At 52.3% G+C, this 12,078-nt stretch overlaps 2 protein-coding genes across 5 annotated transcripts in view; one reads left to right on the top strand and one right to left on the bottom strand.

The window, feature by feature from the left end:
• The window catches only part of FANK1 (fibronectin type III and ankyrin repeat domains 1), a 71,860-nt gene extending 65,649 nt beyond the window's left edge, over window positions 1–6,211 (bottom strand). Inside the window, exons 1-3 of one of the 3 annotated variants that reach the window (XM_074297138.1) lie at window positions 5,969–6,179; window positions 2,452–2,673; window positions 2,094–2,186 (exon numbers count right to left, since the gene is read on the bottom strand). In XM_074297138.1, the coding sequence (XP_074153239.1) occupies window positions 2,094–2,186; window positions 2,452–2,488 (130 nt within the window). In that variant the 5' untranslated portion in view covers window positions 2,489–2,673; window positions 5,969–6,179. Of the gene's footprint in view, window positions 1–2,093; window positions 2,187–2,451; window positions 2,674–4,529; window positions 4,673–5,968 lie in introns of those variants that run through there. The other 2 variants (XM_074297139.1, XM_074297140.1) reach the window with 2 other exon arrangements.
• The window catches only part of DHX32 (DEAH-box helicase 32 (putative)), a 67,354-nt gene continuing 61,487 nt past the window's right edge, over window positions 6,212–12,078 (top strand). Inside the window, exon 1 of one of the 2 annotated variants that reach the window (XM_074297135.1) lies at window positions 6,212–6,414. The gene's annotated coding sequence lies outside the window, so the exon portion shown is untranslated. Of the gene's footprint in view, window positions 6,415–6,438; window positions 6,669–12,078 lie in introns of those variants that run through there. The other variant, XM_074297136.1, reaches the window with a different exon arrangement.

Genomic DNA, 12,078 nt, shown 5'->3' with positions numbered 1-12,078 from the left:
TGCAGGGGCCTCCACATTTGCTTTCCCTTCTGAGGTTTGTTGGAGAATGAAGACGGCCTCTGGCCTGCTTCACAGCAGGACTCCCTCTCCAATGCTGGGCAGTACTGTAATGACAGTATTTAGTGGTAACCGAAGGCTAGCAAGAAGGTGTTTTAGTATTCCTTCCAACACGAGAAAGGTAACCCGGCTGAAGGTTCATAGCATGCTGAAGAAACACTCCAGACACAAAAGCACTGTCATCCCAAAGTGATTTCCGGTCCATTACAAATGAAGTCATTCTCAGAGACGTCCCTGAAGCCGACCCAAAAGATGAATTCAGACCCTTGTCACATTTGGTCAGTGAAGGGCAGTCTGGTTCACACTATCTCCTTTGATGGGACCACCAAGGGAACAGCAGAGATGTCCATTTCAATAGCATCCTCTAGATCATCCAGGGCTCAGGATTCCAACTTGTAAGGCAGCTTCATCCCTACACTTGAACATGGAGCTAAATTATAAACCATGTTTTTCCTTGTAAAATACAAGTGACTCCATCACTTCATGTTAACTTAATGCAGCTGGGCCACGTGTGCACGGTTCAAGTTAACCCTTTAGGGCTTCTAATTTTGAGGCAAAAGGCCTAGCCATCCCTGCTGATCTTAGTTTGCCCTTGCTATAAGATGCTTCCTACCACCTGCTGTTCACTTTAGCCGTATCCCCTAAATGGAGCCACAATCTTGTAAACCTCTGCCTTCAGAAGACAGTTAACTGGATCCACTTTGGGGGAAGTACACTTTTAGTGAACTACCCTGTTATGACCCCCTGCCTGAAGGTCATCTGCTCACCTCTAGCTTACTTTAATTCTCCAATAACCATCATCATTTCAGAAAATGCTACCTCCTCTGTGCAAAGCTGTTAACGGTGACCCAGTGCCTTTTTTCTGTGATCTCACTGTCTTGAGCAATTCCCAGTGTGTGAACTCATCCCACTGACAAAGATTGGCAGCTTCCCTCCTTGGGGTCTTAGTTACTGGTGGAACTGGAAGGGGAAAGGTCACACTGTTAGCATTCATCAGAAGCAGGACGGGAGCCCAGGTCTTGTTGGCGAGTGACAGAGCGGCTCTGTAGTCCAAACCTGGGAGGCTGCAAAGATGACAGCAGCCTTGGCAGTAGTGGAAAAGTGAAGACGAGGTGGCGTCCGGAGGGTGGGGGAGATGGTGACCTCTGTTTGGGACATGACTCTGAAATGCCTGTTGGAAATGCAGTTTAAAATGTACTGTTCACAGCGATGTGAGCCTGGAGCTCAGGAGGGAAGCTGATCCAGGAATCAAGTACACAGAACGCTGAATCTTCAGGATCCACTAAGATCACTGAATATGAGTAAGCAGAGGGAGAGAAGAGAAGGCCCAGAACAGAGGAGCAAGGGACATCCACGGCTGGAAGCCATGACTAACATGAAGATCCAGCAAAGGAGACCGAGAGAAAGTCGTAGCTGGGGGAGAAGAGCCAGAAGAGAGCGTGATCCAGAAAAAACAAGAGGAGAATCCAGGTGGTGATTGAGGTGCTAACCGTCACAGAGAGGTCCAGAATGGCGGAGGAGCAGATCCCAGACAACTTTGGAAAGAGCAGCCTCGGCCGACAAAGGAGCGCTTAGGAGAAGGGAGGAAAACACTGAACATCCATGGCTTTTTCAAGGAGTTTGAGAAGGGAAAGAGAGCTAGAGAATGCCGGCTAGTGTGGCTTGTGGGACCCAGGGAGGATTTTTTAAGAGTGGGGAAGAACTGGGCACGTCTGCAGGTGGAGCACAAGATGAGGCCCTGGGCTATGAGGGTCTGAGGAGGCAGCGTGGGCCTGGCAGAGATCAGGTCCGAGGAGAACCAGTCAGGGAGCACAAGTACAGTACTTGTTTGTGTCTCAGCTCTTCCACAGGGATCAGGTTCTCCTTCCCTCCAAATCTTCCCATCTCCAACCATCCCTCATCTTCAATGGAGATTCTCGTGGGTTCACAGAGACCCGACACATGCTGGGCGCTGAATAACAAGCTTGCCGAGGGAGGGCGGCATGTCTCCTTCTGGACAGGCTCCAGAGACTGTGCAGGGATCATTTCTTAATCACCTTCCATCTCCCCATCACTTGGCACAACCTTCTGCACACTAGACACACGCACCGGAGGACTGGTGGATGAACCAGATGGCTCCACCACAACCACTGCTTGGAACAAATAAAAAAGAAAAAAAAAATAACATGACCCTTCTTTTTCTATGTCACCCCCACAAACCACCACCGCCAACATTCACAGAGTAAATTGTACAAACAGCACTTCCCCTCTTAGGTCTTCCCCTGACTGAGGAATCCTTGTTTTTTAAGTCCCCGGTGCCGCCTCAAGCCAAGATAATCAAAGCTGGCATCCAGAGGCAGAGGATGTGGGCACCAACCCGCCACTCCTGCAAAGTGCCCAGAATGAATCTCTCACCGTCAGAAGAGTTTGTCGCTCCATTTGACGTCTCCATTGTGAGTCCTTTGAAGGGAGATTTCCAACAACCAAGTGTTCCTCAGAAAAACCCCAGGCCTGTGGGGCTGCAATGAAGAGAGACAACTTCTAGATGATTGCTGTCTTCTCTTAACAACTGCAATTCTCTAGTAGAATATGGCTCTGGGGTGCCACCACCAATGGCTTAGCTTGCAGTCAGCAGAGCTGGTTTAAGAAAAAAAAATGATTAAAGATGTAAATGCAAGCACCAGGGCTTCATTGCGAGGCTCAAGGTTCTGAACCCATTTAATCTGACCTTTTCCTACGAACTATTTCTTGGATCATTGACTTGTCATTATTCTGCAAGTGGTAGAAACCCCTGTCATCAGCTGGGGGGGGAGGGCTCTCTGGCTCTGAGAGCAGAGCAGCTTATGTTTATTTGATTTTAATGGTTCTGTTAATAAAGGTCATGCCTAAAAGTAATAGAAAACTAAATGTGTGGAATGCAATAGAGAAGACTGACTTGGGGGCAATTTCTAATCTTCACAGTGTTGTTAGAGATATTTATTTAATCTAAAGATTCATTAAGGAGGGCTCCTATTTATCATTGGGTTCCTGCTTTCTACACAATGCATGTGAAATGTCTCCTCCATCCCTTTTCACAACCTGTTGTCAAATACAAAAGCTGGGAACCATTTAATAGAAATCTGCCTAAGAGCACAGAACCACCAGGCCCAATACTCCGTCTACACCAGTGGTCCTCAAACTTTTTAACTAGGGGGCCAGTTCACGGTCCCTCAGACTGTGGGAGAGCCGGACTAAAAATAAAACCTCACACTCTGTCTCTGCCCTTAGCCCATTGGCCATAGCCCGGCGGGCGCATAAATAGGCCGCTGTAGTTTGAGAACCCTTGCCCTGCACATTTATTCACTGGGAAAAAAAGTTTTCCTTTTAGTTTTTTGTTTTTTTTTTTTTTTTTTTTTTTTTTCGGAAACTTTTTGGAAGCAGAATTTTCACTGAATGCAAAAATCATCCTTTTCAATGGTTTTGAATGACCATATATCATAAGTTTATCTCCATGGTGCACTTGGCCTCTCATCCCACAAAGCCATTTGTCTTCCTATCTGAGTCACCCAAAACTGGCTCTAGAGCAGGGATCACATGTCTTTCAAAAAAAAAAAAAATAATAATAATTTATTTGGATTCCTACAACATAGAACTTTGAGCAAGAAATAAGTATAATCACAGTGAATATTTAAAATTAGTTAAGTTCCATGGAAGGAAAAACAGAGTCACACGTGGCAGGGAATCCTTTAAAAATCCTACATCCTAGCCTCCTAGTGTATTACGTCTTTCAGTTCTCTTCAGGCCTTTTCTTTGTCTGATCCCAGACCAAGCTGTGATGATTGCTGATTGTTGATCTGGGACGGAAAGGGGTTTGGACAGGATGGCCTCCCTCCAAAGTCCCTTTGAAAATCTCCGGTTCCGAGATATCTATCATGTTCTGGACAACTGGAGAGATTCAACAGAAGACGTTCCCCAAAACTAAAGAAGCAAATCTCAGTCAAGAAGCATTTATTGCAAGCCTCCGAGAACATTCCATCCTATTAAAAACTAAATCACATCCAAGCCGTCTCAAATAGAGAGCCCTGACTCACAGCTTGGAGGACCCTTTTAAAAAGGATCTCTTTAAAGCCTCGTTCTACTGGGGGGAAAGCAGCGGGATCAATGCCACCGTGTAGAGAACCTCTCAGCACTTGCATGTCTAAAAGTCTATGTAATTTGCGTGGACGGACAGACAGACAGCGCTCGGAAACACGGATTTAAAGGCATCTGTGCGGACGTTTCTGTCTTCAGAAAAAGGAGCCAGGACAGAACGGCCCTGAGTGAGCACTGAGGACGTCTGTCAGAGCTGGCAGCATCAGCCGCGGGAGAATGGGGGGAATGGAAAAGTCAGTCCTCCCGCTGAATCCATCCTGGTCTGGCCCATTCTTCCCACACATCTGCCACTAAAGCAATTCTGGCCCACCCCCCACCCCTCCTCCCCAGTGAGGCTTTTCCTGCACCATCAGGCAACTCACTCGGTTTGGGTCTGGAAAGTAATGGAAGACCAAGTGTCATTGCCTAAGTGTTACTGCATAAAATCAGTGGGCTTGGGACCCTTTTAAAAAGTAATGAACTAAAAGTGTAAAGTTAAGGGATAAAAGAGAAGACAGGAAAGGAGAGGAGAGGGGAAGAAAGGAAGGGAAGGGAAGGAAGAGATGAGGAAGAAAAGGAGGGAAGGAAAAAGGGAAGGGAAGGAAGGGAGGAAGAGAGGAAGGAAGGGAGGGAGGGAGGAAGGAGAGAGGGAAGAGGGAGGGAGGAAGAAGGGAGGGAGGAAGAAGACAGGGAGGAAGGAGAAAGGAAAGAGGAAGGGAGGAGGGAGGAGGGAGGGAAGAGGGAGGGAGGAAGGAGAAAAGGAAGAGGAAGGGAGGAGGGAGGGAGGAAGAAGGGAGGAAGAAGGGAGGAGGGAGGGAGGAAGAAGGGAGAAAGAGAGGGAGGAAGGAGGGAGGAAGGAGAGAGGGAAGAGGGAGGGAGGAAGAAAGGAGGAAGGGAGGGAGGAAGAAGAGAGGGAGGAAGAAGGGAGGAAGAGGGAGGGAGGAAGAAGACAGGGAGGAAGGAGAAAGGAAAGAGGAAGGGAGGAGGGAGGAGGGAGGGAAAAGGGAGGGAGGAAGGAGAAAGGGAAGAGGAAGGGAGGAGGGAGGGAGGAAGAAGGGAGGAAGAGAGGAAGGAGAGAGGGAAGAGGGAGGGAGGAAGGAGGGAGGGAGGGAGGAGGAGGCAGGCAGGCTGACTTCGTGTTTAGTCCCCACCAAGAAGCCGGCCCCTCGGCCGCGGTCACCCAGCCTCACAGTGGGCAGCCCTCGGGCCGCCCCCAGCCCAGCAGGACAAGTATGAGATCACTTTGCCCCCCACCACTCCCGTCCCCGCCCGCACCAAAGGTCACGTGCCGGGGGCGCTCCGCAGGAGCGGAGGCCGGGGCGGGGCCCACCGGACAGGCTCGGTCTGCCAGCACCAAGCATCCGCTCCGGCTAACGTCCTCGTGCCGGGGAGGGGGAGGGGCCGAAAGTCGCCCAGCCCCGCCGCCCTGTCTGTCCCTTGGCCCGGAGGGAGTCCCTGAGGCGGGGGCCGGCAGTGAGAAGTCCGGTTAATGGGGGGGGGCACGGCCCGGCCCCCACCGGATGGAAGGGAAGCAGCAGGACGCTCGATTCTAACCCCGGACCCCAAAGAGCGCAGCGGCAGCTGCCTGTTTCTTCGGAGGGGTCTCCCCCGCGGGCCTGGGGCCCACCAGCGCTCGGACTTGCCCCCTCTAACAGCTGGGGAGCCCCGAATCTGAGGCCGTCGGGAGCGCCTCTTAACGGCCCCTCCCCCTGGCGCGGCGGGAGGGGGTACACTGCCCTCCCGGATCTTTTTCAGGGTTCGCGCGCGGCCGCGAGTTCACCCCGCCCTCCCCGTCCCCGGCCCTCCAGGGTCACCCCCTTACTTTGGGACTCCATGTTCCGTTGCTCAGGGGGCTCGGGCCTCGGCCCTCCGCCCCCCGCCTCCGCCCTTTCGTCTCCACGCCGGTCCCTCCGCCCTCCCACCCGCCCCCTAATGCCGGCAGCGCGTTCCCTCGTCGCCTAGGCGATGCCGGGGGGCGGGGCGGGTAGAGGGCGGAGAGACCGGAGCGACTCCACGGAAGGGCGGAGTCTCGAGGAAGGGGAGGAACCAGTTTCTAAGGCGCATGCGTGTGCGGGAGGGCCGGCGGACCGACGGCAAGAATCGGGGACCAAATCGCGCCCGATCCACGAGCCTCGTGGTCCAGGGCGCATGCGCCGCTGCCCAACCCGGCCGTTGTGGAGCGCGTGCCTAGGACCCCGCTCGAGCCGAGGACGAGCGCGCGCGCGCGTGAGCGCGCCCCCGGAGCCGGAGCCGGAGCCGGAGTCCCAGGTAACGGTGCTTAGGGATCCGTCTGCTCAGAGAGGGCAAAGGGCGAGGAAACTGAGGCCGGGGGAGGGCAAAGAGTGGGTCCGAGTCTCGGCTGGGGAGCTGAGGCCCTCGGGGAGAAGTGACCCCGCCCCAGCCTGCGGCTGTCGGAACTTTCCCCACACTTCTCCCCTGAACCGCTGGCCCGGCCGAGTCACGTGTCCAGGGCCCTGGCCCCGCCCCCAGGACTGCCCTGCACACACCCAGCGCTCCGATGGGTAAACTGAGGACCCCAGAGCCCCGGGGCAGGAGTGGGGGAGTGGAAGAGGGAGGGGCAAGGGTGGAACCTTGGAGGTCCATCACCGGGTCCAGGGGACCCCGAACTTGGGGCCCCAGTTCTCAGCCAGCCCCGCCCGCTGCCTCCCTCCTGCCTAGCACCCCCTCCCCTGTCACCCCCCTCCCCCTGCCCTTCCCCCCATCCTCCCCAGTCCGGGGCTCTGGCCTGTAAGGGAGTCCGCGGTCTTGCCTGGTGCCCCCAGGGCCCCTCACCCAGTGCCAGGGCTGCTGTCCCCCAGTCTAGTCTGCAGAATGAAGAGAGCCATTTGTCCCCCGGGCCGGTGCGCCCCCAGGACGCCTCTGACCGCGGGGGTGGGGCTGGAAGACATGTTCGTGGGGCGCCCCCACTGGGCGGGGGTGGGGGAGCAGTGGGAAGGCACTGGCAGAGAGGGGAGTTCATCTGTGACCCCGTGTGCCTCCTTAGAGGGGTGGGAGCCCTGGAGGTACCAGCCCCCCAGACTGGCCCAGGTCCTCCAGAAAATGGAGCCCTTGCCCCGGGGAGCAGCCCAAGCCCCCCTCCCCCCTCGGGCTCCCGCCCTCTGTTCTTTAATGGGAATGACCTGAAATCAGGGGTCCCCAGGCCTCACTCTAGCAGTGCTCCCTGAGGCCCCCAGTGCTCCCGAAGGCCCCTGTGCTCCCGAAGGCCCCAGTGCTCCCTGAGGCCCCCAGTCCTCCCTGAGGCTCCAGTGCTCCCAAAGGCCCTCAGTGCTCCCAAAGGCCCCCAGTGCTCCTGAGGCCCCTGTGCTCCCGAAGGTCCCAGTGCTCCCTGAGGCCCCCAGTGCTCCCAAAGGCCCCCAGTGCTCCCAAAGGCCCCAGTGCTCCTGAGGCCCCCAGTGCTCCCGAGGCCCCAGTGCTCTCTGAGGCCCCCAGTGCTCCCAAAGGCCCCCAGTGCTCCCAAAGGCCCCCAGTGCTCCCAAAGGCCCCAGTGCTCCTGAGGCCCCCAGTGCTCCCGAGGCCCCAGTGCTCTCTGAGGCCCCCAGTGCTCTCTGAGGCCCCCAGTGCTCCTGAGGCCCCCAGTGCTCCCAAAGGCCCCAGTGCTCCTGAGGCCCCCAGTGCTCCCAAAGGCCCCAGTGCTCCTGAGGCCCCCAGTGCTCCCGAGGCCCCAGTGCTCTCTGAGGCCCCCAGTGCTCCCAAAGGCCCCAGTGCTCCTGAGGCCCCCAGTGCTCCCAAAGGCCCCAGTGCTCCTGAGGCCCCCAGTGCTCCCGAGGCCCTAGTGCTCTCTGAGGCCCCCAGTGCTCCCAAAGGCCCCAGTGCTCCTGAGGCCCCCAGTGCTCCCGAGGCCCCAGTGCTCTCTGAGGCCCCAGCTGCTCCTCACTGGGGGAAGCCTCATTGTGAGATAATTTGGGGATTCTGCCGTCGGGCGCCGAGCATTTCACCAGGCCCTGCGATCCCCGTCTCTGGCTCCCCCAACTGTGGGTGCCCCTGGCCTGGGGGAGAGGGCTGGGAAGTGACCCTGCCCCTGCGGGCACAATGTCCAGATTGTCCCAGTGTCTTCGGGGCCTGAGTCTCAGCAGCTGGGGTCAGCCGGCCGTCCGGCCTGTGGGCAATATTAAATGCCCCGGGCCGCAGGACAGACCCCGACCCGCCCTGGAGCCTTCCGGGTGACCTCAGACCCGAGGCCGCCGTCCCTACGGTGCTGGGTCAGGCCTCTGGAGTCTGGGCAGACGCTCCCGGGCCCCGTAGTCAGGAACCTCGCGAAGCCAGGTCAGCCTTGATCTCACACGGCTGGGTCTGCGCCAAGGCCTTTTCTTTTCTAAATGCTCAGAAGGGACCCGAGCCCCGGGAGTCCATTCTCCCAGAATTCACGGGTGGCGGCAGCGGGTTTTCCAGTTAGGGGCTGGGCTGGAGCCAGGAAGACCCCAGGGGACGGCTGGGACATACCCTTGGACACAGGGCCCGCCCCCTTCAAGCCTCAGTTTCCTCCTTTGTAAAATGGGATACCCGCAGGCCCCACAGGTTATTGGGAGACTCATGTATGCAAACTGCTGTATAAACCGTTGCTATAGAAGTTTTATAGGCTGCAGGTGTGAGCTCTCTGGGCCAGGGGACTTGGCCCCACAGGCCACAAGGTACTCGCTCATTTTCTTCTTAATTATCATGAGTCTCCGCTTCCTCGGAGGCGTTTTTGGTTCAGCCTCAAATTGATCTGAGAGGATGGTTCCCGGCCTTCACCGAGGCCGTCTCTTGGAAGGTCCTGGCAGGGCTGTGGGGGGAGGGGGGCCAAAGGAGGGAGCTCTGTCCTTGCCCCCATGAGCTCTGCCATGAGGAAGCCTTCAGCCGGAGAGCTCCCCCACGCCCCCTCGCCCAAGGACCTCCCAGCTCGGCCACAGGAGCTCCATGCTGGTCTTTGGGTCCACAGTCACGTTCACGTGAAGGGTAACGGCGTGGGGGAGAGGGGCTGGGGGTGCGTTAGCCAGGCTCATGACCAGTAAATAATTACTCTCGGACGAGGAGGGAGCAGTGCTCTCATGGGGGGCTGAGAGGCCACAGGAGGATAAAGGGACAGAATCTCTCTGGGCTGACATCATCCTCTGCCACTTCCTCCTTGGAGCCAGGCAACCCTGTGTCCTTGAGCCGGCTGGGCGTCATGGCAGCCGGATGGACCAGCCCAGCCGGCCATGGGCTCGGTGCCAGGCCGAAGTGGGGAGGGGCCGGGCAGGGCCTCGGCAGCTGCCTCGCAGAAGCAGCATCAGCACCAGTGACCCCGAAGGAAGGAGGGAGCGTGGGCAGGAACTCAGGAGCCGTGTCCAAGTTGGCATGAGGCAGCGCTCTGTTAGCCATCAGGAGGAGATGCTGCTGTACAAACTTCGTAATTTAGGACAGAGAGACTGTGGGGAAAGTGCTGGAAGTAGCTGTTCAAAGCTGAGTAAATGTAGTCTCACTCTTAGAAAACATGTCCTGAAGAGGAGTGAGGAAAAGAGTCCTAAGTCACATGTCAGATCAAGCAGAGGCTTCAGATAATGGTGAAAATCCCAGGGTCCTCTCGAGGATTTCTTGTGTTTTCTGCCTTCTCCAAAACCTGCCGTGTATTATCGGAATCATCCATAATGTGATTCAAGCAAAGGTGGTGTGGCTTTGGGTGTCTCTGAATGGAACAAAACTTCAGAATTTGGATGATATTAAGACCTTTCCCCCTTTGTCTTTAATTAAGCTGAATGGTAATACAGAGATTTGTTAATGAATGAATGCTCTTTAGTCACTTTTAGTCACTTCTTAATAGAAATTAATAGAAAAGGAAGTTTCTGGTGATTTGTCTGTGGCTCTATGCTAGTTTAAAAACAAGCTTATTGATGATTGCTATAAAAGCACATATCAATAAACTGATAAACAAGCATTCATTAAGTGCCAAGGGTGTACTTGGTATTATGCTACAAATACAAAGAATAAAACTGATCCTTTTCTCATCTTAATGGAGGAGATAAGAACATATATGTGTATATATGTAAACTGTAGGAAGAGAATAAATGTAAATAAATACAAAGTAGGTAAATACAAGATAGTTTGAAAAGGGAATCATGAAAGGCTTCATGCAGAGGATGGTTTCTGAAGGGCTTAAAGAAGAGATACAAGGGTAGGTCAAACAATTGAATAAAAGTGATTATAATGCCCAAATTAATTTACTTATTCACTGTCATGTCCATCACTCCTAAAAGGAATTACTTTATAGAGCCAGGAGAAAAAACCTAAAATTCATCTGGAGGAATAAAAGTTCAAGAATATTAAGAGAGTCAATTTTCAAAAATGATAAGTGGGCTTAGCAGGGCCAGATCTCAAACTATACTACAAAACTGTAAACATCAAAACAATATTGGGTGAGAAATAGGTTGAACAGTAGAAGAGATCAGGAATACAATATACAAAAGCAAATGATAACAGTAACCTAGTGTTTGATAAACCCCCAAATCCCCAAAACTTGACTATTTGACAAAAAAGGCTGGCAGAAACTAAGTATAGACCAACGTCTTACTCCTAATATCAAGATAAGTTTATGGGTGTATTATCAAAGAGTGATAATCATCTTTTTAAAATTAATGGAGCGGCAGGAAAGAAATAAATCTATGAGGAAGAGTTCATGATCAAATGAGAAAGAAAGATAAAAGATTACAAGTGGTAAAATGGATCACTTCAATTACAAACAAAACCAGTGCAGCCAAAATTAAAAGAAAAAGGGGAGGGGGGAAGAACTTTTGAAGAAAGTTTCTCTGAGAAAGGTCGTGTTTCTAAACTATGGAAGTGAGCCAAATTTACATTAAAAAGAGCCATTCAATTTTCAGAGTCAAAGGACATGAACAGTTTTCAGAAGGAGAAATATAAACTATCATTAGCCATAAAAATGCTGTAAATCACTAACAATAAGAGAAATATAAAACAATTTCACACCCATCAGATTGGCTAAGATAAAAGGAAAAAAATCAAATGCTGGATGGGATGTGGAAAATGGGTACACTAAATAAAGTACTTTTGGTGGAGTTGTGAACCAATCCAATCGTTTCTAGAAAACAAGTTGGAACTATGCCTCCAAACCTATTAAGCTGTACTGGTTTTGACCCTGTGACACTGTTACTAGGTCTATATACCCCAAAAAGATCAAAGAAAGAGGGGAAAAAATACAAATGTACAAAAATATTTATAGCAGCTCTTTGTCATGGGGAATAAAAAAGGGGGGGGGCATTACCCATCACTTGGGGAAATGGCTGAATTGATTTGTGAATGTCCTGGAAATGTTTTAATAAATAATGGAAGTAATAGCTGCAGGGAAGATTTATGTGATTTATGATGCAAGGTGAAGTGATCAAAATCAGGAGAACAATTATACAATAATAGTTGTTCCTAAGGCAGCTCACTTGTGAAAGTCTTAGTAACTGTTCAGTACAGTGACCAAGCACAGTCCAGAGGACTCGAGGAAACATGTTCAACTCTAAAGAGAGCTGATGGGCTCAGCACACATTGAAGCCTATTTTCTTTTCTTTGTTTTGGGGGTGGGGCTGGGTAGAGGTATGGCTAACTCTGGAATTTGTTTTGCATGAGTATACATATTTATGATGGGTTTTGTTCTACTTGCTTCCCATTGTCCTACATTGCTCCCAAGATTGGGAGAAAGAATTTGGAACCAAAAATAAAATTGAATTTAATTTCTAAAAAATATTAAATGTCACTTTAAAAGTAGGGGCAGCTATATGGCGCAGTGGATAGAGTACCAGTCCTGAAGTCAGGAGGACCTGAGTTCAAATCTGTCTTCAGACACTTAAACATTTCCTGGCTGTGTGACCCTGGGCAAGTCACTTAACTCTAATTCCCTCAGCAAAAAAAAAAAAAAAAAAAAAAAAGTAGGAGGATTGTATTTCTGGCATG

This window comes from Sminthopsis crassicaudata, chromosome 2 (assembly GCF_048593235.1).
Source record: "Sminthopsis crassicaudata isolate SCR6 chromosome 2, ASM4859323v1, whole genome shotgun sequence".
In the NCBI taxonomy this organism is placed as follows: Eukaryota; Metazoa; Chordata; class Mammalia; order Dasyuromorphia; family Dasyuridae; genus Sminthopsis; species Sminthopsis crassicaudata.
This window is presented reverse-complemented; position numbering and strand designations above follow the sequence as displayed.